The 27,169-nt window shown below is 38.9% G+C and overlaps 1 protein-coding gene across 5 annotated transcripts in view; it reads right to left on the bottom strand.

The window, feature by feature from the left end:
• The window catches only part of DMD (dystrophin), a 2,389,494-nt gene that overhangs the window by 1,820,229 nt on the left and 542,096 nt on the right, over positions 1–27,169 (bottom strand). For all 5 annotated transcript variants that reach the window (XM_055564496.1, XM_055564495.1, XM_055564498.1 and 2 more), the window contains exons 5-6: positions 15,834–15,926; positions 2,159–2,331 (exon numbers count right to left, since the gene is read on the bottom strand). In XM_055564496.1, the coding sequence (XP_055420471.1) occupies positions 2,159–2,331; positions 15,834–15,926 (266 nt within the window). The remainder of the gene's footprint in view (positions 1–2,158; positions 2,332–15,833; positions 15,927–27,169) is intronic.

Below are 27,169 nucleotides of genomic sequence, written 5' to 3'. Positions count from 1 at the left end.
GTAGAATCTGGCTTTCTTTTAACTGCACTGTAGTGAACTCTGTCTTCTAATTTAATACTTTTAATTCCTTACATATTAAGAGAAAATTTAGCCTTAAAGAAAAATAAAACCACTAACAGCCTTATCTTTGGCAAGGCTCTTTGTCAATTCCTATGCTCTTTATCAAGTTCACGCCTTTGTTCTACATAATCTCTCAATTATTGAAATCAGGACACCTCATGACATTCCTGTGTTCCAATGACAATCATCCTGAAACAAAAAGTTCAACCATTTTCTTTCTCTTTAGATAAATAATACGAACATCTGTCAGAGACAAAAAGAAGACAAAGATGATTCATGAAAGAGTATTAGCAACTTTGAGAAACCTCTTGAGAAGTAACCATGTTATGTATAAAAAAGGAGTTACTGATGATTCATTCAATATGATAGAAGAATATATCAACAGAGATATTTGGAGAGGCAAAGAGTAGGTCAGGGACAGGGAGGGAAACCTAGATATGTTTACTGCATTACTTAGAACTATATTCAGAAATCATGAAATAAAATATTAACAACTGTAGGCTGTGAACATGCTGGCAGGACTGAAGTGGTCCACTTGAAAAGGAAATGTTAACAAGCCAACAAGGACCACATAACCTGATCCTCAATATTTCTGTTCATCTGCAAATATGTACATGAACAGCAAGATCAATATGTTCTGGCTCTCACCGTGAAGCATGTGGCTGCATAAATGAACACTGCCTTATAATGCAGAATGAACATCTCTATACCCTCTCATCTGGCTTTATTGAGGCTGTGGAATATTTTTCTTCGTGTCACACGTGGGGCAAAACAATGTTTTAACGTTGTTTAACATGCCGACTGAGAGTGAGCCTGCCTCCTTTCCAAAATCAGGTTGCTGAGTCATTCACCTGGAAACTCAGTCTGGATGGGGTTAATTAAACCCAGCTGGAGCAAGACACCTGACAAAGATGCTTATTTAGAGAGCGTTTGCTCCCAGATTAGTAAACCAGAAAGAAAATTTATATTCTGGACATTTCTAGAAGCAAGATTGGCACAGGAAAATGGTAGAGTAGACCCGTCGAGAAGAGTAAGATCAAAGTGAGAAAAGATAAACTGCATTGAAAATCAGGGAAGATGCAGACCAGCGGCATTTCAAACACAGTTAATAAGGCAAGCATTTGACCCTGGGGATTGGGCTTGGTAAAAGAAATGGGTAATAAGAAAACCAAAGCAGATGTTCTTTACAGATAATGTATTATACATAGAATGTATATGAATGCATTCATTATATATAATGCATGTATTTACCGTGTTGTTTTGCTTTTTCTTGAACTGTTATTAATTCACTTACTGATCTCCTTTATACAAGAAAAAGCAAACAACTATTTTGCTATCTTAGAAAATATAATATTGTGAATACAGTTAAGGACATTTGGTTCACTATGTCACACTGAGTTCCTCTTATGAAGACCGACAGAACAACTCTCTCTGATGCTTTACAGGAATTGCTTTGCTGTTACAGAGCAGTTGTTTCTTTTGTTATTCTGAGCCCTGAGTCACAGAATTAATTGTGGTCTGCTCTCTGCCTTGGTTGCTAAGATGCTCAGAACCTTTTTTAACCCCAAAATGTATATTATATATATATATATATATAATATCTACATACACACACATACATGCATGCAGGGCCTTATAGTTTTTGTGTCTGACAGGAGAAATGTTTCTTTTTCACATTATTAATCTGATAATGGTAATTGATTGTACCTCAGGTACTCACATAAGATCTGCAACTATTTGTAATGCTAGAGTTGACGCTCATATTTAACACGTTATTTGTACAGAAAGACCAACTCTATTCTTGGCAAAGTTAGAATGTAACTTTGATTTTCTGGCAGTCTCAATTTCAAAAGTGCTGATCCCCTCCTCCATATCATAATCACTATCTGATAGTTTTAATATTTCAACAGCTAAGTGATATATCACTTAAAAAACAGGATATTATTCAGAGCATCCCAATGGATGGCTAGATCAATATGGTCAACATAAAAATACGTTGCATTGTGGAAAATGATCTGGAACCAGCCTGGACAAAAATACATCAGTCTCTAAATTAATACTTACAAAAAATTATTCAGTGTCTCGGAAATCTCCTTACCTATGACTGTGGATGAGCGCATTCAAAGCCAAACCGTCAGACCAGCTGGTGGTGAAGTTAATGACATTAACCTGTGGATAATTACGAGTTGATTGTCGGACCCAGCTCAGGAGTATCTTCTCACTGTTGGTTTGTTGCAATCCAGCCATGATATTTTTCATTACATTTTTGACCTATGTGTGGAAAGAAATTTTCATAAGAAAATGCATGAACAAGAAGCACACAAACTTAAACCTAACTAGCTCAGCAGTGGTGATGGATTTGCGCTGATCAGAAACCCTCCCATGATGAAGGCTTGGCCAGTTATGGGCACCCAGATTCACCCACTCCTAGAAGACAGGACAAAGGTCAGTTTTCTCCCTGCCTCGAGAATGCACAGGGAGCTAGTGCTCCTTGCACAAAAGAATCTTGAAAGATCATTCTCAACAAAGTGGCGTGAACCAGTGCACCAACTGCAGACAAAAATGACTGGGGTCCAACAGGTTGGCCCTGGGTTGCTTTCTGCCTTATTTGCCCCTCTGCGGGAAGCATGAAATCCTTCCCACAAAAGGTGGGTAAGGAGTCCCTTTGTGCTTGTTTTGGACAGGGAAGTTAAAGGGCTTCAGGTCAATGAAACAGACATGGTAGAACACTCAAGATGATCACACGTGCAGAGAAGTTAGATGGTGCTAAGCCAAAGGATGCAGTCTTGTGTGCTGGGCTCAGGAACACCCGCCACCCCCACCCCCACCCCCCACCGCCGAGTGGTCAGGAGGCCGGCTCCATCAGCAACTGCCACTGCTTTTCTGAGAAGTCATAGCCTCCTTCCCGACACACAGTCCCCAGACCACCTCCAGAGTCACCATCAGAATTCTCTATTTCTGCCTTGTCGGCTGTGGTCATCTCTGCAGCGTCCCCTGGTTTGAGAAATTCGGCCATGTTGCAACAGATGAGGTTGAAGTCAAGAGCAAACAGCATGAAGGCCAAGAAAACCCAACGCCGGGGCCGCTTAGGCAGCCCCATCCCTGTTATTTCGAAACAGGCATGATGGAGATGGCGAAACAGATGAGGGCCACTGTGATGTCTCCTAGGAAGTCCAACAGGGGCCTGCACCAGCCCTGCCACTTGTTCATCAGCCTGGCAGCAGCGAGGAGAAAATCGAGGGCCGGCAGGGACCCCAAGCAAGAGGGTGGTGAGGAAGGTGGACGGAGGCTGCGGGAGAGAAGCGACTCTGCCACCAGCAGGCAGCCTCCGAGCCAGAAGAGAAGGGAAGGCTGCCGGGACGCCGGCAGTGCGCCAGCAGGTGCACGGGACCCCTGGGTCCTGGGAGGGGGTCGGAAGTCACGTGGTGGCGTTGGTTGGGCCCCTCCTACTCGGCTTCCTGAAAGGGAGCAGAAACCAAAACTGCAGGAGAAGGAAGAAAAGACCAGATTCGGTTTTCTTTTTATGAATTGGCTTCTGTCCATTTGATTCTCTCCTTGGCTCTGTGCAGGTGCAAATGCCATTCGGCAGCTGATTGTATTTCCAACTGTCATTCTTCTAACTCAGCTGACACAGAAATCCATTTTCTAGGTTTCCAGGATGCAGTTGACACCTCATTATGGGGCAGACCATCTACATATTCTGTTAAAGGAATAATTACCAGGCTACTTCTTTAATATAAGCCAGGCCCCTTATCACATACTTGAAGCATATAAGTAAATGTGATTTGTTTTACCACCAAGGGCTTCCCTTTCAGCAAGTGTAAGGTCCATAGACTACCAACATTTGATCAGATGATGAATATTTATTGTGTATTCTAAATATGACATTTTATTTTGCTTCTTCATCCACACAGAAGTTAACAAATTCCTTTGGGGAAAAGACATATTTTAACATCTCCAGTGTTAGCCATCCTTTTATGAAAGATTCAAAGCAAATTTTAGGATAGACTATTAAATCAAACTTTAAAATACTTGAAAAGGATTTAAGATGATGTTTTGTAAATGTGGTAATGATGTGAAGATGTGAAATCTCTACATACATTTGTCACCATCCCTTGATAGCTAAATCTATTATGTAGGGGTGGATTATCCAGTTTTCTTAATTCCTTCCTGACCTGCTTATTTAGCCAGTTACTTAGTGAATAAATAGGTCAAATAGTTATTTAAGATATGTCATTTTCCTCATCATATTTTCAAGTTATAAAATACACAGCCTCCATGTACAGAGACCGTTGGATGAATCCTGTGGTGAACCAGGGTCGGGATAGCATATACTGGCTCAGGGGTTGTGATGGATTCGCACTGATCAGGCAGCCCTCCCATGATAAATGGGATTCATTTGTGAAATGCTTGGCCAGACAGCCCTCTATGCACATAATGTTAAAGGACGACAGAGTATTCAATCCAAAGCTCCTTTAGCATCGTTATGTCACTAATTCAGCTTATCAGCCTCAGCCTCATTGCTGTTGCTTCTACCTGGGTGCAAATGTTGCTGAGAAAAAAGAATTATTAAGGGCAATGTGAGGTAACAGTTCTTATATTCCTACATAAAAGACAGTTCCCAAGAAATCTGTATTTGAAGTAGGAAACAGAACAGGCTCTATCTTGAAAGCAGGACTCCATCTTGGGCCAGACTGTGGACTTTGAGCTATATGCCCAGTATCTATGGAAACCACATACCAACTGGAAAACCAGGCCCCCAGAAGGAAGAGCCCCAGGGCTCTCAATCCCCTAAAAGAATACCCTAAACCCTAATTATCTGTGTAACCGAATAGAATCATACATTCTATTATGCTTATTGGGGTATGACCACAAGCCTATTGATAATTGTCCACTGTTAACTACCTAGGCTTAAGGCTTATGAATCACGGGTTAACTTTGATTATTTCTTTCTTTTTCCTTTGTTCAGACTAGTTTCAGGGAATTTTGGGGAAGTGGGTTTGGACACGTATGCTTAAGGTATATATATCAGGTTTTCACAAAAACCGGTCGGGCTCCTTGGTTAAGAGGAGACTCTGCCTTGGGCCCGCCAGTGTAATAAACTGCACTCCACTATCTGCATTGTCCTGAGTTTGTTTCCCGGAACGCGTGGCTACAACATATTCAAGATCAACCTCAGTCAGACAAGGTTTCCCTGGTGGTTCAATGGGTAAAGAATCTGCCTGTAATGCAGGAAACATGGGTTTGATCCTTGGATTGGCAAGATCCCCTGAAGGAGGAAATGGCAACCCACTCCAGTATTCTTGCAGGCATAATCCCATGGACAGAGGAACCTGGCGGGCCCCAGTCCACACAGTCACAAAGTGTCAGATACGACCGAGTGACTAAGCACACACACACAGTCAGTGAGACTGAGCTGCTCCTAAGGTGAGTTTTGAAGCAAAAAATAAAAAGTCCCCCACCCTCAGAGCTCATTGCCCCTTAGAGAGTTATAGTTTATATAACTGTATATGTGTGTGTGGGTGGGGTGGGGGGGTGTATACAGCATTTTTTTAAATTTAAATTTATTTATTTTAATTGGAGGCTAATTACTTTACAATATTGTATTGGTTCTGCCACACATCAACATGAATCCGCCACGGGCATACACGTGTTCCCCATCCTGAACCCCCCTCCCACCTCCCTCCCCGTACCATCCCTCCAGGTCATCCCAGTGCACCAGCCCCAAGGATCCTGTATCGAACCTGGACTGGCAATTTGTTTCTTATACGATATTATACATGTTTCCATGACATTCCCCCAAGTAATCCCACCCTCTACCTCTCCCAAAGAGTCCAAAAGACTGTTCTATACATCTGTGTCTCTTTTGCTGTCTCGCATACAGGGTTATCGTTACCATCTTTTATGGACTCTGTGGGAGAGGGAGAGGGTGGGAAGATTTGGGAGAATGGCATTGAAACTTGTAAAATATCATGTATGAAACGAGTTGCCAGTCCAGGTTCGATGCACGATACTGGATGCTTGGGGCTGGTGCACTGGGACGACCCAGAGGGATGGAATGGGGAGGGAGGAGGGAGGAGGGTTCAGGATGGGGAACACATGTATACCTGTGGCGGATTCATTTTGATATTTGGCAAAACTAATACAGTTATGTAAAGTTTAAAAATAAAATTAAAAAAAAAAAATTCCATATATATGCATTAATATACTGTATTGGCGGAGAAGGCAATGGCACCCCACTCCAGTACTCTTGCCTGGAAAATCCCATGGATGGAGGAGCCTGGAATGCTGCAGTCCATGGGGTCACTGAGGGTCAGACACCACTGAGCGACTTCACTTTCACTTTTCACTTTCATGCATTGGAGAAGGAAATGGCAACCCACTCCAGTGTATTTGCCTGGAGAATCCCAGGGATGGGGCATCCTGGTGGCCTGCCATCTATGGGGTCTCACAGAGTCGGACACGACTGAAGTGACTCAGCAGCAGCATACTGTATTGGTGTTTTTCTTTCTGGCTTACTTCACTCTGTATAATCGGCTCCAGTTTCATCCACCTCTTTAGAACTGATTCAAATGTATTCTGTTTAATGGCTGAGTAATACTCCATTCTGTATATGTACCACAGCTTTCTTATCCATTCATCTGCTGATGGACATCTAGGTTGCTTCCATGTCCTGGCTATTGTAAACAGTGCTGCGATGAACATTGGGGTACACATGTCTCTTTCAATTCTGGTTTCTTTGGTGTGTATGCCCAGCAGTGGGATTGCTGGGTCATAAGGCAGTTCTATTTCCAGATTTTTAAGGAATCTCCACACTGTTCTCCATAGTGGCTGTACTATTTTGCATTCCCACCAACAGTGTAAGAGGGCTTCCTTTTCTCCACACCCTCTCCAGCATTTATTGCTTGTAGACTTTTGGATCAGAGCCATTCTGACTGGCGTGAAATGTTACCTCATTGTGGTTTTGATTTGCATTTCTCTGATAATGAGTGATGTTGAGCACCTTTTCATGTGTTTGTTAGCCATCTGTATGTCTTCTTTGGAGAAATGTCTATTTAGTTCTTTGGCCCATGTTTTGATTGGGTTGTTTATTTTTCTGGAATTGAGCTGCAGGAGTTGCTTGTATATTTTTGAGATTAGTTCTTTGTCAGTTGCTTAATTTGCTATTATTTTCTCCCATTCTGAAGGCTGTCTTTCCACCTTGCTTAGAGTTTCCTTTGTTGTGCAGAAGCTTTTAATTTTAATTAGGTCCCATTTGTTTATTTTTACTTTTATTTCCAATATTCTGGGAGGTGGATCATAGAAGATCCTGCTGTGATTTATGTCGGAGAGTGTTTTGCCTATGTTCTCCTCTAGGAGTTTTATAGTTTCTGGTCTTACATTTAGATCTTTAATCCATTTTGAGTTTATTTTTGTGTATGGTGTTAAAAAGTGTTCTAGTTTCATTCTTTTTTTTTTTAATTTTATTTTATTTTTAAACTTTACATAATTGTATTAGTTTTGCCAAATATCAAAATGAATCTGCCACAGGTACACATGTATAGTTTCATTCTTTTACAAGTGGTTGACCAGTTTTCCCGGCACCACTTGTTAAAGAGATTGTCTTTTCTCCATTGTATATTTTTGCCTCCTTTGTCAAAGATAAGGTGTCCATAGGTGCGTGGATTTATCTCTGGGCTTTCTGTTTTGTTCCATTTATCTATATTTCTGTCTTTGTGCCAGTACCATACTGTCTTGATGACTGTGGCTTTGTAGTAGAGCCTGAAGTCAGGCAGGTTGATTCCTCTAGTTCCATTCTTCTTTCTCAAGATAGCTTTGGCTATTCAAGGTTTTTTGTATTTCCATACAAATTGTGAAATTATTTGTTCTAGCTCTGTGAAAAATACCGTTGGTAGCTTGATAGGAATTGCACTGTATCTATAGATTGCTTTGGGTAGTATACTCATTTTCACTGTATTGATTCTTCCAATCCATGAACATGGTATATTTCTCCATCTATTAGCATCTTCTTTGATTTCTTTCACCACTGTTTTATAGTTTTCTATATATAGGTCTTTAGTTTCTTTAGGTAGATATATTCCTAAGTATTTTATTCTTTTTGTTGCAATAGTGAATGGAATTGTTTCCTTAATTTCTCTTTCTATTTTCTCATTATTAGTGTATAGGAATGCAAGGGATTTCTGTGTGTTGATTTTATATCCTGCAACTTTACTATATTCACTGATTAGCTCCAGTAGTTTTCTGGTAGAGTCTTTAGGGTTTTTTATGTAGAGGATCATGTCATCTGCAAACTGTGAGAGTTTTACTTCTTCTTTTCCAATTTAGATTCCTTTTATTTCTTTCTCTGCTCTGATTTCTGTGGCCAAAACTTCCAAAACTATGTTGAATAGTAGTGGTGAAAGTGGGCACCCTTGTCTTGTTCCTGACTTTAGGGGAAATGCTTTCAATTTTTCACCATTGAGGATAATGTTTGCTGTGGATTTGGCATATATAGCTTTTATTATGTTGAGGTACGTTCCTTCTATTCCTGCTTTCTCAAGGATTTTTATCATAAATGGATGTTGAATTTTGTCAAAGGCTTTCTCTGCATCTATTGAGATAATCATATGGCTTTTATTTTTCAATTTGTTAATGTGGTGTATTACATTGATTGATTTGCGGATATTGAAGAATCCTTGCATCCCTGGGATAAAGCCCACTTGGTCATGGTGTATGATCTTTTTAATGTGTTGTTGGATTCTGTTTGCTAGAATTTTGTTAAGGGATTTTGCATCTATGTTCATCAGTGATATTGGCCTGTAGTTTTCTTTTTTGTGGCATCTTTGTCTGGTTTTAGTATTAGGGTGATGGTGGCCTCATAGAATCAGTTTGGAAGTTTACCATCCTCTGCAATTTTCTGGAAGAGTTTGAGCAGGATAGGTGTTAGCTCTTCTCTAAATTTTTGATAGAATTCAGCTGTGAAGCCATCTGGACCTGGGCTTTTGTTTGGTGGAAGATTTCTGATTACAGTTTCAATTTCCGTGCTTGTGATGGGTCTGTTAAGATTTTCTATTTCTTCCTGGTTCAGTTTTGGAAAGTTGTACTTTCCTAAGAATTTGTCCATTTCTTCCAAGTTGTCCATTTTATTGGCATATAATTGCTGATAGTAGTCTCTTATGATCCTTTGTATTTCTGTGTTGTCTGTTGTGATCTCTCCATTTTCATTTCTAATTTTATTAATTTGATTTTTCTCCCTTTGTTTCTTGGTGAGTCTGGCTAATGGTTTGTCAATTTTATTTATCCTTTCAAAGAACCAGCTTTTGGCTTTGTTGATTTTTGCTGTGGTCTCTTTTGTTTCTTTTGCATTTATTTCTGCCCTAATTTTTAAGATGTCTTTGCTTCTACTAACCCTGGGGTTCTTCATTTCTTCCTTTTCTAGTTGCTTTAGGTGTAGAGTTAGGTTATTTATTTGGCTTTTTCTTGTTTCTTAAGGTATGCTTGTATTGCTATGAACTTTCCCGTTAGCACTGCTTTTACAGTATCCCACATGTTTTGGATTGTTGTGTTTTCATTTTCATTCATTTCTATGCATATTTTGATTTCTTCTGTGATTTGTTGGTTATTCAGCAATGTGTTGTTCAGCCTCCATATGTTGCAATTTTTAATAGTTTTTCTCCTGTAATTGAGATCTAATCTTACTGCATTGTGGTCAGAAAAGATGCTTGGACTGATTTCAATTTTTTTGAATTTACCAAGGCTAGATTTATGGCCCAGGATGTGATCTATCCTGGAGAAGGTTCCATGTGTGCTGAGAAAAAGGTGAAATTCATTGTTTTGGGGTTAAATGTCCTATAGATATCAATTAGGTCTAGCTGGTCTATTGTATCATTTAAAGTTTGTGTTTCCTTGTTAATTTTCTGTTTAGTTGATCTATCATAGGTGTGAATGGGGTATTAAAGTCTCCCACTATTATTGTGTTATTGTTAGTTTCCCCTTTCGTACTTGATAGCATTTGTCTTACATATTGTGGTGCTCCTATGTTGGGTGCATATATATTTACAATTATTATATCTTCTTTTTGGATTGATCCTTTGGTCATTATTTAGTGTCCTTCTTTGTCTCTTTTCACAGCCTTTGTTTTAAAGTCTATTTTATCTAATATGAGTATTGCTACTCCTGCTTTCTTTTGGTCTCTATTTGCGTGGAATATCTTTTTTCAGCCCTTCACTTTCAGTCTGTATCCTGTTGTCCTGTATCCTGTATCCTGTATCCTGTGTCCCCTGTTTTGAGGTGGGTCTCTTGTAGACAGCATATATAGGCGTCTTGTTTTTGTATCCATTCAGCCAGTCTTTGTCTTTTGGTTGGGGTAGTCAACCCATTTACGTTTAAGGTAATTATTGATAAGTATGAACCTGGCAGGCCCCAATCCACATGGTCACAAAGTGTCAGATAGGACTGAGCGACTAAGCACACACACATAGTCAGTGAGACACTGAGCTGCTCCTAAGGTGAGTTTTGAAGCAAAAAATAAAAAGTCCCCCACCCTCAGAGCTCATTGCCCCTTAGAGAGGTATTTATAGTTTAAAGAACTGTATGTGTGTGGGGGGGTGGGGTGGGGTATATACAGCTATTTTTAAAAGAAAAAAAAATGTTTTTGAGCACTCATTTTAAAAAATGACCAGGAGTTAATGGGGAAAAGAAGATGGGATAGATGTGGAGATGTACTACCAGGATTCTCCTTTAAGGAAGGGGCTTGTTTCTCCAACTGTCATGAGCAGAAGTTACCCCTGAGTCCCTTCAGGAACTACTTGAGTTGCTGAGGCATGTCACCTAAGTTCACAACCCTCCTAGGGCAGCCTGCCTATCAACTAACAAAAGGAAAGTGTATCAAGACTCAACCATGTAAGCCTCACTAAGGACAACTCTGAAGGCTCATTCTAACTCCCAGCTCTCCACAGAGTTCAAGAAGGCTGTTGGATGTGTATCCATTAACATCCTGCCAGTAATCTCAGAGTCTGTGTCCCAGAATCCACCCTGTGACTAAAAGGAGTTACAGCAGAGGGGCATGACTGAAGAGAGGAAGGAGTAGTTTTCTCTTAAGACAAAGAATGGATGGTAGTGTGTGAAAGACCTGCAGAAGACCAAATGAAGGCCTGTTTTGCCCAGAAGGCACTAGGTAGGCAGGAGGTTACAGAAAGGGCTTTCAGCAGCACAAAATCCATCTTTCTCTTGTCCATATAAGATAATACAAACATTCCAGTGTGAAGGAGCCCTACAACTGGGTATTTCTTTGTAGGCAGCCAGCAAAGGTGGGGGCCAACCTGATACCGGTTCAATTTAGTGGCTCAACCTGATACTGAGCAAGAACCCTGTGGGACTCCTGGACATAAAAGCCTTCCTGTGTTGCCCATTTCTTAATTACAGGAAATAGGCTTCCTTCAGCCTCCAAGCAGAGAAGGCAATGGCAACCCAATCCAGTACCCTTGCCTGGAAAATCCCATGGACGGAGGAGCCTAGCAGGCTGCAGTCCATGGGGTCGTGAAGAGTCAGACACGACTGAGCGACTTCACTTTCACTTTTCACTTTCATGCATTGGAGAAGGAAATGGCAACCCTCTCCAGTGTTCTTGCCTGGAGAATCCCAGGGACAGGCGAGCCTGGTGGGCTGCCGTCTATAGGGTCACACAGAGTCGGACACGACTGAAGTGACTTAGCAGCAGCAGCCTCCAAGACTTTCCCTGAGTTCCAATCAGCAGGTTCAAACAGTTGCTAATTAGGGAAGTAGGGGGATATAGAGACAGGGAGGAGCAGTCAAGAAAACAATAGTGCAGCCTTGGGAGCAAGGTCCTAGTTTTCCCTCAAGGGATACATATAACAATAACTTTGAACTGTTTTGCAGAGACTGAAACCCCTACCAGGTGGAAGAAATTAACAGGTAATGATTGGAAATTGCCCACAAGCACGGTAGACCCCAGACTGGCTGTAACCAGAAGGTTGATGATGCTGACTCCCACGTACCTTCCCTCCAACCAACCAGAAGAAAATCCATGAGCTGATCACACCCTTTTCTTTGAACCTTTACTATAAAACTCCTCACTATGCACCATCCCCCTAGGTGTGGTCACACAGTTTTGATGGCATAATCCGCCTGTGGCCCCCTTTGCCTGGCAAAGCAATTAAGCTATTCTTTTCTACTTCAGCCAAAGCTCTGTCTCTGAGAATTAATTCAGTGTCGGAGTACAGGGGCGGGATTTGGCTTCATTAGCAGGATGTATTTTTATCTCCAGCTGGTTCCCAGAACTGAGTTGAAACCCCCTCTCCACAAAAAAAGATGGTTTGTACTTTTAAAAGATGTAAGAAAGGGACACCTAACACACACTTTCTACTTCACAATTTTGCTCAAAGTTGCTTGCTCCTCAATACAGGCATTATTTTTCCAGCTAATGATTTCATTTAAGTAGAAGTTGGAAATCCAGTGATACTGGAAATGGGATGGGCATTCCAGAGTTTCTGCAAGTTCAGAGAGAAGGCCACCATGGTATGAATAATAGCAAAGTATGTAACACTGGAACCAAAGATTAACATCTTTCCATCACTTCATGTCCTTCTTAACCTGATAGGCCTGAAAAGTATATTAGGTTGTCCAGAATGTCCTTTAATCTTGACTGAGATTCAAGGGCTTCTTTGACTATTTAATAGGAAGGCAAATATGCACTCTTGGTGAAAATATCTTTTGTGATTCACTGGGTTATGATGAGGATTACTGAGTGGGGGTAACTCTTAAACTGTTTTAGAAGTTTTAGGAGAACAGGACAGTGTGATAGAAGAGAGGGAAGGAGGTAGAGGCTGGGAAGAGTCTACATTCTTGCAATCAAATGGAAATGGTGGTGCAGGACATACAGGGAAAAAAGACTGTAAGAGAAGTCTCAGACCAGGAAAGACTGTAAAAGCATTCCTTCTCTACTTCTCATGTGAAAGTCCTTTCCCGTGCTAATTAAAAAATAAAATAAAATAAAAACAAGCACCCTCACAAGCAAACAAAGAAAAGATCAGACAGGGTGGTTTTGAAACTATCCTGCAGTGAGTTGAGATAAAATTGGAAAGGCCTTTGAGGAAATAAGAAAGGGTGAGATACTATGAGACACAGTTTGAGTGAGAGATACAATTAAAATAGCCTCTGGGGGCTCTGAGCAAGCCTATGTCCTCCTGCCGGCTTTGTCATGACCACCATCTGTGCAACTCAAAGTATTTTCTGCACTCTGGGGTCTCTCCATGAATGAAGGAGGAAACAGAACAGGCTCTATCTTGAAAGCAGGACTCCATCTTGGGCCGGACTGTGGACTTTGAGCTATATGCCCAGTATCTATGGAAACTACATACCAACTGGAAAACCAGGCCCCCGGAAGGAAGAGCCCCAGGGCTCTCTGAAGCCTAAAAGAATACCCTAATTATCTGTGTAATCGAATAGAATCATACATTCTATTATGCTTATTGGGGTATGACCACAGGCCTATTGATAATTGTCCACTGTTAACTACCTAGGCCTAAGGCATATGATTGCGGGTTAATTTTGATTGTCTCTTTCTTTTTCCTTTGTTCAGACTAGTTTCAGGGAACCTTATACACTTAGGGTATATAAGGTTTTCACAAAAACTGGTCGGGGTCCCACCGGTGTAATAAATTGCACTCCACTATCTGCATTGTCCTTCTGAGTGAGTTTGTTTCCTGGAATGCGTGGCTACAACATGAACAATTTGTTATTGGGCTATAAGATAAAAACAACTGTTGATAGTCCATTAGAAACATCTGTAGAAATTTTATAGAGTCCTATTTATGTCTTTTGAGTTTGATGATAAAAAAGAAGCTTGGGTTCTCTGTGTCTTTTTATTTCATCTTCATAATGTTGAAATTTCATTGTAATTTACATACAATGGAAAAGCACAGGGTCATGCGGGATGGTTCCTTCCTCAAGATAGTTTGAGAAGTACTGAGCAACAGAAGGAAACCAGTTTGGTGGAGGGTCCTATGCTGCCTTGCTGGTTCTATTTGATACCATCGCTATATGAAAAAGGCCCTGAATTGGGAACCTTGGGCTCTTTTGAGCTACTCTCTGCTGTGAGCTGCTATACTTGTTCTCTCTCTCTCTCTCCATATTGCTATAAAATAGGACTAAGCCACTTCAGAGTGTTGAGAATAAAAAGATATGCGAGTCAATTGGGAGAACAATATGGGTGCTGAGTTGAATAGGTATACCTCTGGTCTACATGCTGCCTGACTCTGAGCAGGACCAATCTACAATTCAAGATGAAAGTCAACCTTACTAAAGGAAGTAGTGGTACCTGCTACAATAGGAATGGGCCTCAAAGATTATATTCAGTGACAGAAGCCAGATATAAAAGAATGCATATTGTATGAGTGCATTGGGTATGAAATGTCCAAAAAGTCACACATACAGAGACAGAAAATAGATGAATGGTTCCTAGGGTTGGGGTGGGAAACAGGAGTGATGGTAACATGGACACAAGATTTATTTTCAGAATCGTGGAAATGTGCCCAAATTAGATTGTTGTGATGACTGTACTATTCTGTAACTATTCTAAAATTTTTGACAGATTGGGTCAAAATAGTTTGAGAAGCACTGAGCAATACAACTAAACCAACTTGGTACACTTTGAATTTTACACATAGAACAGGTACATTTATGATACATACTTTTGATCTCAAAAAAAAGCTGTTTTATAAAAAAAAATCTCTACTACTAAAAAGAGCCAGCATCTCAATTATCCTCCATTTTTAAAATTATGAGTAGGAAATAAAGCATTATTGGCAAGATATGCCTCTCATGAAAATGCTACTCTGTACTGAGTGCTTTATGGAATTCTCTCATTTAATTCTGATAAGAAATATATATGGTCATTATTTTTTTTACTTTTGAGAGTAAGGGAGTTTTGGTCCAGAAATGGATGGCATTATATCCATGTCACTAAGATGGTAAATTGAGAAGTTAAAACTTAAGCTCATATCAGTCTGAATAAAGTATTACATAATCTTCACTAAACAAAATGACTTGTGATCTGTTTTGGTGACCCAAGCTACAGGTGTGGGATGGGGAAGGAGGTGAGGGAGATAGATATACCTATGGCTGTTTCATGTTAGTATATGACAGAAACCATCACAATATTGTAAAGCAATTACCCTCTAATTAAATATAAAATAAAATATTTTAAAAAAGAAGACCCTTGCTGAGGTGGTTCTGGAAAAACAATACAGTTTCCAAATCAAACTATGAAGTGAGTTTGTGTATATAACAGATATACAGATCACCATATCCCAGTAATCTCTTATTGGCATTAGTTTACATTGAGAATACACACGATTCACAAAGTCTTACTGATTTAATAGTGATTAACAGAAAAAATACTTCTCTTTTTACAAAACCATGTAGATTTACTGTTAGGTGAATTACAGAAAACACATATTTTTTAAAATAGTTTTATTAACATATTGATGAGATTTTTTTTTGCCTCATTTGTACCCAGTGAAATAAAATTTAGAAAAATATTCCTGCAAATGTGCTAGAACCTGTTTTATAATCTGCTGATACTTCACAATGCAAATGACAATTTAAAATGAAGCACTATGGAGAAGCACTATGGAGATGGGCTTACCATTGTTAGAGATACACATTTGTTTTGCAGGTCAAGAGTAAAAATGAAAGGAAGGATCAGCAATGTGTTACCTCCCCTTCCACTGTACTCCCCCTCCAAAAAAAAAAAAATTCATCAGGATTCTTACCTGCCAATGGAGGATTATATTCCAAATCAAGCCAAGAGTCAGTTTATGATTTCCATCTACTATGTCAGAGCTTCCGATATTCACTAAATCAACCTGTTAAAGATAAAGGGAAGCATTTGAAGGAAGCAGACAAAATGACTGTTTGCAAAGAAAACAAAATGCTAAGGTAATTGCATTTAGCTACTTCCAGAGCCTCAGCAGCATTATAGCTTTTGAAAAATAATCTAAAAATGAAACAAACTGCAATTTGTAACTGCACTTTCTGTAACAAACGAATGTCTCCAAATGTTTACAAAGAGAGAGGAAATGAATGTACTTTTAGTATATAAATACATTACTGCAGATTAAAGAGTCCAGTAAGAGTATCTCCAAATAAAATATATAACAAGGCTAATTCATAAAGGATGCCTGCAATTTAGAAGTGCTTCCTAGTACATAATTGAAACTCAAAAAAACATATTTCATCAACCCTTTGATCTAGCTCAAGGGAGTGCTATTGTAATTAGGGGTGACTGCAATCGACTGAAATGTCCTTGCTTTAGAAATACATGTTGGTACTCTACTAAACAATGGGGTTAGGGCTTCCCAGGTGGCTCAGTGGTAAAGAAGCTGCCTGCTAACACGGGAGACGCAGGACACCTGGTTAGATCCCTGGGTCAGGAAGATCCCCTGGAGGAGGAAATAGCAACTCACTTAATTATTCTTGCCTAGGAAATCTCATGGACAGAGGAGCCTGGGATGGGTGGGCTAGGGAGGGATGGTACAGTCCATAGGGTCACAGAAATGTCAGACACATAACTTAGGGACTAAAAAACAACAACAATAAAAAATGGAGTTAATGGCCAGCTCTCTTTTCTCTATCTGGGAGTGGATTTGGGAATTAAAATCTGGCAGAGTTTTATTTTTTCAAGACAAATCCTGTCTCCTGTCCTTCACACTCCTAACATTTTTAGGTGGAGTCAGGTTACACATAAAAATCAGGAAAATAAGCCCATGAAAAGATATTCAACATCACTAGCCATTCAGTTCAGTTCAGTTCAGTCACTCAGTCATGTCCGACTCTTTGCAACCCCATGAATTGCAGCACACCAGGCCTCCCTGTCCATCACCAACTCCTAGATTTCACCCAAACCCATGTCCATCGAGTTGGTGATGCCATCCAGCCATCTCATCCTCTGTCGTCCACTTCTCATGCCCCCAATCCTTCCCAGCATTAGTGTCTTTTCCAATGAGTCAACTCTTTGCATGAGGTGGCCAAAGTATTGGAGTTTCAGCTTCAACATATTCAGTTCAGTTGAGTTCAGTCTCTCAGTCGTGTCCAACTCTTTGCGACTCCATGAATCACAGCATGCCAGGCCTCCCTGTCCATCACCAACTCCCGGACTTCACTCAGACTCACGTCCATTGAGTCAGTGATGCCATCCAGCCATCTCATCCTCTGTCGTCCCCTTCTCCTCCTGCCCCCAATCCCTCCCAGCATCAGAGTCTTTTCCAATGAGTCAACTGTTTGCATGAGGTGGCCAAAGTACTGGAGTTTCAGCTTTAGCATCATTCCTTCCAAAGAAATCCCAGGGCTGATCTCCTTCAGAATGGACTGGTTGGATGTCCTTGCAGTCCAAGGGACTCTCAAGAGTCTTCTCCAACACCACAGTTCAAAAGCATCAATTCTTCGGCACTCAGCTTTCTTCACATATTAGGAAAATGCAAATTATAACCATAAAGACCTAGCACTACAGACTGATTATAGTGGCAAAAAAAAATTTTTTAATAGTGATAATATCAAATGTTGATGAGGATATAGAGAAATTGGGTCACTCATGCTTTGCTGGCAGAAATGTAAATAGTACTGCTACTCTGGAAAACATTTTGACAGTTTCTTACAAAAGTGAACAAGTGTTTACCATACAATCCAGCAACTGGGCATTTAGACATATATTCAAAGCAATGAAAGCTATGTTTAGACAAAACTCTGTACATAAGTGTTCATACTAGCTGTATTTATAACAGTCAAAAACTGGGAACAACCCAGATGCCATTCAAGGGTGAATGGTTAAACATATTGGTACATCCATACCATGGACTACCACTCTGCAATGAAAAGGAACAGCTATTGATACAGTTGATACAGGCAGCAACTTAGGTAAATCTCATGGGTATCATGCTGAGTGAAAAAAAAAAAAAAGCCAGTAACAAAGGGTTACATGCAATATGATTCTATTTACATAGCAGCTTTGAAGAGACAAAATGATAGAAATGAAGAACAGAGTAGCAGTTGCCAGAGGTTAGGAACTGGGGTGGGATTGGAGGGGTGGGTGAATGTGTCTATAAGAGGGTAGCACAAGGCATCCTTGTAGTGATGGATCTATTCTTCACTTGACTCTGATGATGGATATACAAATGTACACATGTGACAATGTTGTGAAGAACTAAAAAAGAATGTGCACATGCACACTGAGGAATATAAATACTATTGTGGATTGTATCATTGTTGATGTCCATGGTAATATTATAAATATGGTTAATGTACCACTGGGTAGAGCTGAGTTAAGGATGCACATATATTAGAGCTTATAACTACATGTGAATTTATAATTATCTCAAAAAAAGGTTAACTGAAAAAAATGAGTATCTAGGGATACTTTAAAAATATATCACATTAAAGCAAATACGCAACTTCAGATTAAGGTCTACATAATGGAAGTGAAACTGTCAGAGCAAGCGTTGAAAGTTGAGAATTCATTCAGGTTTCTTTCCTTACTTACTATCTTAGGCTCACTGATGCCTATGGTTACATTTTCTTTTGACTATCTTCAGGATTCTGTCATTTTGTCTTGTCCTGAGGGCACGGACCTGAGAGAGTTTCCCATTTATCCTCCTCTAGGTAGCTTCACTAAATAGCCAAGATTAATTTTGAGTGAACCTTTCATTCTCTCAGGCTCTAAACCCTTACTGTTACACTTAGATCTGTCTTTCCCTCTTGTTTCTTCCTACAGTAACATGGGTTCACTATTTCTCACTCAATGCTAAAATATATTGCTTATCATTCATCTTAATTTTCTAAATGTTATTAACCATAACTTTTAAAACTATGGAGCTATGTGGACAAACAATAAAAAAGGCTGCTCTTCAGTTTCATCACCAAATTAGTCCCATTTTCTCCCCACATGAAGTTATTTGGAGGTTCAATGGATAATCTAAAACTTAAATTTATGTTTATAAACCAACTACATACAAATTATTGGTGGACTGGCTTAAAACAAATAATTGTTACAGGAAAAAAATATAGAATAATTTAAATAAAGATAAAAGACCTAAATACAAGTCCATAGTTTAATACCAAATATAATTTATAGTAGAGGGTATTATTGAGCTATGCTGAAAATTAGATGTGAAGATGATACCACATGAACACTACAGAAAAGTAAGCCTGAAAAAAATATAGAGAGCCAGCATACAGAGAGACATTTAAGAAAGGCTCTACTGAAGAGTGGCTGACCAGACATCCTGAAAGCTGGCTAAGGTGAAAGACCTTGATTTTGTTGGATATAAAAAAGTCAAGGTGATACTGCCAGTACACAAGTTAACTTATTTCTACAATGGAGATGCTTCTGTTTGGACAGATGAATTTTAGTAGTATCCCATGCAACATTTTCCTAATTCAGTGCTGAAGTAAATATCAATATTTCAAATTACTGAGCATTCATATAGATTTTTTTCCTGTACATGCAAATAACAACTTGCCATGAAACTTTCATTTTCATTATACAAAATAGATACAACAAGTTCCTAGAATTTCACTCTCAGGGGAGATTAATAACTCTTGAACAAGAAAGTACCATCATCTACATTTCATTTTGGGATTCCTCATGTGGCAGTAGAGGGGAGAAGCTTCTCCATGTGGAAAAGCTGCTATAAATTTATGAACAGATTTCTTGATTAATTCATTCAACAAATTCATATGTCAGGCACTGAATGTACTTAGAACATAAAAGGGAGATATATCCCTGCCTTCTAGGACTTAATTATAGTGGCAGTGAGAATCAGACCGTATATTTTTGAACATTCAATTGTTTAAATAAAGAACCTGCAATTTTTAGAAAATATATATACTTGAGGAATCAGTGCTGGTAATTTAGACTTGCCATAGGGCTCACTGTGGGGAGACTCAGAATGAGCAGTAGGCACTTAAGTAACAGCAGCCCATACCCACTCTCATTGAAGGTGTATTCTCTGTGTGAACAGGGAGATAATTCCTCCTTTTATTTATCCCCATAAAATCCCATTTAAGACCAAATCTCTATTATGTCAGGGACTGCACTCGAGTCTGATGAAGAAGACTAAGATAGAACCTCTAATGTCACAAAGCTTACAAGGTAACAGCAGTTTACATAGTAAAAGTTAATTAAAATTAGGCAGAATCCAAAAATACCACTTCTGGATATATATACAAAAGAACTAGAAATCAAAGATTAGAACAAATATTTATACACCAATGTTCACAACACATTATTCATAACAGCCAAAAGGTGGAAATGATCCAAATGTCTACTGACAGATGAATGGATAAACAAGACATGGTGTACATATACCAAGGAGTACACTTCATTGTTAAAAGGAAAGGAAATTCTGATATATGCTACAACATCCATGAACCTTGAAAACATTATGCTAAGTGACATTAGCCAGTCATAAAATGAAAAGAAAATAGTACATGATTCTACTTACAAGGGATACCTAGAATAGTCAAATTTGTATAGAAAGGATGTGGAATAGAGATTAGCAGGGTCTAAGGAGAAGGGATTAGGAAGATTTTTAATGGGTAAGAAGTTCAGTTTGGGATGATGAAAATGTTCTGGAGATGAATAGTGGTGATGGTTGCATACTGATGTGAATGTACTTAATGCCACTGAATTGTACACTTGCTGCTGCTGCTGCTAAGTCGCTTCAGTCGTGTCTGACTCTGTGCGACCCCATAGACGGCAGCCCACCAGGTTCCCCGTCCCTGGGATTCTCCAGGCAAGAACACTGGAGTGGGTTGCCACTTCCTTCTCCAGTGCATGAAAGGAAAAGTGAGAGTGAAGTCGCTCAGTCGTGTCCGACTCTTCAGACCCCATGGACTGCAGCCTACCAGGCTCCTCCAACCATGGGATTTTCCAGGCGAAAGTACTGGAGTGGGGTGCCATTGCCTTCTCCTGAATTGTACACTTAAGAATGGTTAACATGGTAAGGTATATGTTATATATACTTTGCCACAATAAAAATAACAAAAAAGAAGCCATTGGAATACACACACACACAAGCCTCACTAAAAATCTAAAGGAACGTGCATCGTTGTGTTCCAGTAAAACTTATTTATAACCACTGGAAAAAAATTAGGTAGGCAACTGTGTCTCATGGAGGCCTAGTAGAGAAAAAGAAATCATTGTGAGAGTGTAAGCAAAGGAGAGAGGAGATATTCGGTGTTGATGGAGTCTGTAAAGAAAGAATATAAAGATCGGACCAGTGCTGTATAGCACAGGGAACTCTAGTTAAGGTACTGCAATGTCCTAAATGGAAGGACAATCCAAAGAGAGGGGATATATGAACAGCTGGTTCATTTTGTTGTGCCAGAGAAGCTAATACATTGTAAAACAACTATACTTCAATAAAAATTACTTAAAGAAGAGCATATGCCTAAGGATATGGGGACAAGTGTAAAGGATATTACATGGTTGGGAATTAGAAGTGTTATACTCAGGGACATTGCAGCATGTGTGAAGTTGTTAAAAAAAAAAAACTGTTGCAGGATTATAAAGACTTAAAAAAAATTCAAGGAATATAAGGAACAAGTTAGGGCACTATGAAGTAGGAAAATAGTAATACCAGAGAAGTTGAACAGATCTTTGCTAATTCTTATGGGCACTGAGAAAAAAACCAGTGAAGATGAATTATAAATGTTTCAAACTGGTACAAGGAAGCTTACATTTTTGGCAGGGACAACCAACCTTTTCCAGAGAAGGCAATGGCACCCCACTCCAGTACTCTTGCCTGGAAAATCCCATGGATGGAGGAGCCTGGTGGACTGCAGTCCATGGGGTCGCTAAGAGTCGGACACGACTGAGTGACTTCACTTTCACTTTTCACTTTCATGCATTGGAGAAGGAAATGGCAACCCACTCCAGTGTTCTTGCCTGGAGAATCCCAGGGATGGGGGAGCCTGGTGGGCTGCCGTCTATGGGGTCGCACAGAGTCGGACATGACTGAAGTGACTTAGCAGCAGCAGCAGCAGCAACCAACCTTTTCACAGTTCTCAGCTCTAAGAAATGTGCATCTTATAGTCATATACTGCATATTTAATTACAAGTGATGCAGTGATAATCATTTGGCATATTATTCAGGGTCTATTGAATATTGCTTTTACCAAACAATAATCCCTTTTATTTGTCCATTTTAATGGCTAGCCCATTTTGACTCTAAATTCTCATATGCTTGGTATTGTTAATAATGCCTCATTCTTACCATGTAGCTATAAGTGATATTTCTTTTAATAAATTATGCTAGCTATTCTCAGATAACTATTACTGTCCTGCACAATCACTTCTGTCTTTTCTTCTACATATTTTTTCCTAACATATGCTCTGGAATCTTATCTTCCAAAGATCGTCAATCTAATTTCCTAATAACTATGAAAAGGGAAAATAAAAATTAAAATATGTTAATATCTATGTTAAGTGAATGATTATGTGTCTGTCTAGCCAGCAAACCAAAACAAAACAAAAAACATTTATATGACATATGCTAATAAATGGATTCAGTTTGTGTGTGTTTGTGTATGTGTGTGTGTGTGTGTGTGTGTGCTGTGACAAGCACTAGATGTCAAGAAATTCAATTTGAGGTCATAAAGGAAGCCCAAAGTTATGTTTCCCTGTTTTGCAGAATAAAAGCATCTGATACCAAATGAATAGGTGTGAAAATTGATATTATGTGTGAAAATTAAATAGCACATATTGAATTTTTGCAGGAACAATTCACCTCCACATGAAAGTCATCTTTGGAAGAGTTCCTGCAAACAGGAACTTCTGTTTAAGCCTAAGTCTGAAGACTTAACTCAGAAAGTAACATATTCTAGCTCAGAATTTTGTAGTATTATATGTGGATGATGTTTTACTCAAACATAATTCTGGAGAAGAGAAAATTCTCACCATTTGCTTTTTTTTTTTTTTTTTTTGGCCATGCCACATGGCATGAGGGACCTGTTCCCTGACCAGGGGCCAACCTGAGCCCTTGCAGCAGAAGCACAGGGTCCTAACCAATGGACCACCAGGGAATTCCCTCACCATTTGACTTGATGTAATGGAACCTTATTGTGACTCCAACAGAATATTTAAAAATGAACTCTTAGGAAAACATCCCTTGGGTCAGAATGAGCAGGGCTGTATAAAATAAAATAAAATAAAATAAATGAACATAGGCAACCTAAGGGATTGCCTCTTGGAATAGAGTGGGCGGTGTTATCAATTTTATAGGTGTGAGAACATAAATTAAAGGGGATTCCTATTCTGTTCCCACAATAGTACTTAGACTGAAATATCTGATTTTGTACAAAAAGGTATATTGAGTAATTTTGTGATTAACATATAAGTATTTCCGAGAGTACTGTTACTTCCTGGTGTTATATCTCCTAAATGAGTTTACTAAACATGGGGCATGAGGAACAATTCTCTTTCATTGTTTATTCAAGAGAATAATGTTTGTTTTATCCCAGGTTTTGTTTTATGCCCAATCCCTTCAAGACTTGGATGCAATTTAGCATTGTAATATTTTCTACAAGCTAAATTTAGATATCCCATGGTGGTTATAACTACCGCAAAATTGCACTCATCTTACACGCTAGTAAAGTAATGCTCAAAATTCTCTAAGCCAGGCTTCAACAGTATGTGAACCATGAACTTCCAGATGTTCAAGCTGGATTTAGAAAAGGCAGAGGAACCAGAGATCAAATTGCCAATATGCAATGGATCATCAAAAATGCAAGAGAGTTCCAGAAAAAATATCTACTTTTGCTTTATTGACTATGCCAAAGACTTTGACTGTGTGGATCACAACAAACTGTGAAAAATTCTTAAAGAGATGGGAATACCAGACCACCTGCCTCTTGAGAAATTTGTATGCAGTTCAGGAAGCAACAACTGGAACTGAACATGAAACAACAGACTGGTTCCAAATAGGGAAAGGCTGTATATTGTCACCCTGCTTATTTAATGAATATGCAGAGTACATCATGAGAAACACTGGGCTAGATGAAGCACAAGCTGTAATCAAGATTGCCGGGAGAAATATCAGTAATCTCAGATATGCAGATGATACTACCCTTATGGCAGAAAGCAAAGAAAAATTAAAGAGCCTCTTGATGAAAGTGAAAGAGGAGATTGAAAAAGTTGGCTTATGCTTAATATTCAGAAAATGAAGGTCATGGCATCTGGTCCCACCACTTCATGGCAAATAGATGGGGAAACAGTGGAAACAGTGAGAGACTTTATTTTGGGGGGGCTCCAAAATCACTGCAGATGGTGACTGCAGCCATGAAATTAAAAGACACTCCTTGGAAGAAAAGTTTTGACCAACCTAGACAGCATATTACAAAGCAGAGACATTACTTTGCCAACAAGACTGTCTAGTCAAAGCTATGGTTTTTCCAGTAGTCATGTATGGATGTGAGAGTTGGACTATAAAGAAAGCTGAGCGCTGAAGAATTGGAGCTTTTGAACTGTGGTGTTGGAGAAGACTCTTGAGAGTCCCTTGGAATGCAAGGAGATCCAGCCAGTCCATAGAATGGAAGGTAAAAGACAAGAAAAAAAAGATAAATGCAAGGGAGTGACCTTCCTGTGATATATCTGACAAAGTTCAAAGGAATACATCTCTTACAAATTTTTACATGCTTGAAATTTTGGTGGTAGCAGGGAGATGCTTTTCCAGTTGTAGTTAGTAAATAATTTAGGCATTTGCATTCCTAACATGGATGTGATAGAAAGTTATATCTCATTCAATAAAGGAACCATCATCTTTGTAATAAATGATATCTGCCACTTCTTGCTTTTTTAGACAACCACTGAGAAGGGCATTTCATAACTATAGGTACTGATGAAAATACATCTTGTATCATTCTGCCAATTGATATTAGCTCAGGGCTAAGAAAACATATTTCAAAAGATATAGTTCTTCCAAATCACTCCACGTTTCAAGGTTTATCCTAAGGAGGAGTCACTTTTGTTCCTTAATATGCAAAATATAAGCTGAGCATTTATTTTCATTAGGTATGGGGTACAGCATAAGGGTAAGCAGTCTTTGTACTTATCAGTCTTGGTATGTGAGTTTAAATAACTGAGAAATGCTGCAAATTAAATCTTAGAAAATAACTTCACATAGAATGATAAGATTATGAAAGGAACCATAAAATATCATCTTGAAAAGTGTGAGTGGATTTCCTTGACCAGAATCTTAAACAACAATTATCATTTAGGGAAAAACCATGCATTGGGATTTATCATATAAACATCCTTCCTGATACTTAGACATCTTACAGGCACTTCTACCCTCTATATATTTGGTTCTTTCAGATCCATACATTTCCTTCTCATAAACTGTTTATAACTGAAAGTTTCTTTCCAACACTCTAGACAAATAGGATTTGCTTTTAAAAATGTGTCAAGTGTCTATTATAAAATATCTGCCATCATGTAGTCAAGCTGAAGAGACTTCTACATGTTCAAGAGAAATTCTTCAAGTATTTATATAATCCTTACAAATATAATGCATTAAAAAGATCAAAAATGCAGAAAAAGCAAAGGAGTTTCACTGCCCTGCAGCATGTACTTTGGTACTCTGTTTAAGCTTTATGTACAATTTTAAGACTTATGGGCATAAATCATACCTACTTTTCCATTGAAAGATGCATGTATTGAATCTTTTATTATTAAATGATGAATAGTTCCATATATAAACATAAAGAGTGGGTTGCATTGGCCATTGTGGTCTTGGCTCTCACCTGGCAGGATTTTTTCTTCCCCATCATATCTCCACATTCCAAAGGTCATTTTTTATTTTAAACAAATATAGAGATTTGCATTGGAAAATACCTTTCAAAACCACATTGTGACCTAGAATACATCATAAGACTTAGTTCTGTGAATTTACTATAAAGATACTACCCCTAACTTCAAAGTCTAAGTTTTACATATTCTTGTTGTTGTTGTTCAGTCACTAAATCATGTCCAAATCTTTGTGACCTCATGGAATGTTTGTCCTCCATTATCTCCCAGCGTTTGCTCAAATTAATGCCCATTAAGTTGGTGTTGCTATCTAACCATCTCATCCTCTGCCACCCCACTTTTCGTTTTGCCTTCACTCTTTTCCATTAGTCATTCACTAAATATTTTTCACCATCTACCATATTGTTGTTATTATTCAGTCACGAAGTTGTGTCTAACTCTGTGATTCCGTGGACTGTAACACACCAGGCTCCCCTGTCCTTCAGTATCTCCTGGAGTTTGCTCAAACATATGTCCATTGAGTCAGTGATGCCATCGAAACATCTCTGTTGTCCCCTTCTCCTCCTGCCCTCAATCTTTCCCAGTATCAGGGTCTTTTCCAAAGAGTCAGCTCGTTGCATCAGGTGGCCAAAGCATTGGAGCTTTAGCTTCAGCATTGGTCCTTCTTTCCAATCCACCATATGCCACACATATTAAGTGTTGAGAACAAAGATAGACTAAAAAATGGGCTGTTTGATGAAACTCCTTAAAGACTAGTGAAATGAGTTAAAAATTTCTATTTTGGATGTGTTTATGATAATCATAAATCTCAAGGTAACTCTTAGCAGAACCGTGTTTTTGTTTGTATATACATTGCCTCTTTGACACAAGACTTCAAGCAGCTAATTTTTAAACTCTCATAATGTTAAGAAAACATAAACATTAAAGTAGATAAAGAAAATTGAAATGAATATAGCACAATAAAAATGTCAGTGCAGGTAGTCTTTTTTTCTTTATGAGGTGGGCAGTGGGAGGGAGGTTCAAAAGGGAGGAAACATATACACACCTATGGCTGGTTCACGTTGGTGTATGGCAGAAGCTAACAAAATATTGCAAAGCAATCATCCTTCAATTAAAAATAAATAAAATTAAAAAACTAAATCCTACCTTACAGATTGCAAGTGTTTGCATGACAGAAGTAGAACTGCTCTACTTATATAATTTGTTGTTAATATTCTTCTACACACAAACACACACACACACAAAGGACTCAGTTGATAAAACACTCTGTTCAATAGATCCTTAAATAATGGCCATTTTAGTGAGAAT

The sequence above is a fragment of the Bubalus kerabau genome, chromosome X (assembly GCF_029407905.1).
Source record: "Bubalus kerabau isolate K-KA32 ecotype Philippines breed swamp buffalo chromosome X, PCC_UOA_SB_1v2, whole genome shotgun sequence".
Classification (NCBI taxonomy): domain Eukaryota; kingdom Metazoa; phylum Chordata; class Mammalia; order Artiodactyla; family Bovidae; genus Bubalus; species Bubalus kerabau.
This window is presented reverse-complemented; position numbering and strand designations above follow the sequence as displayed.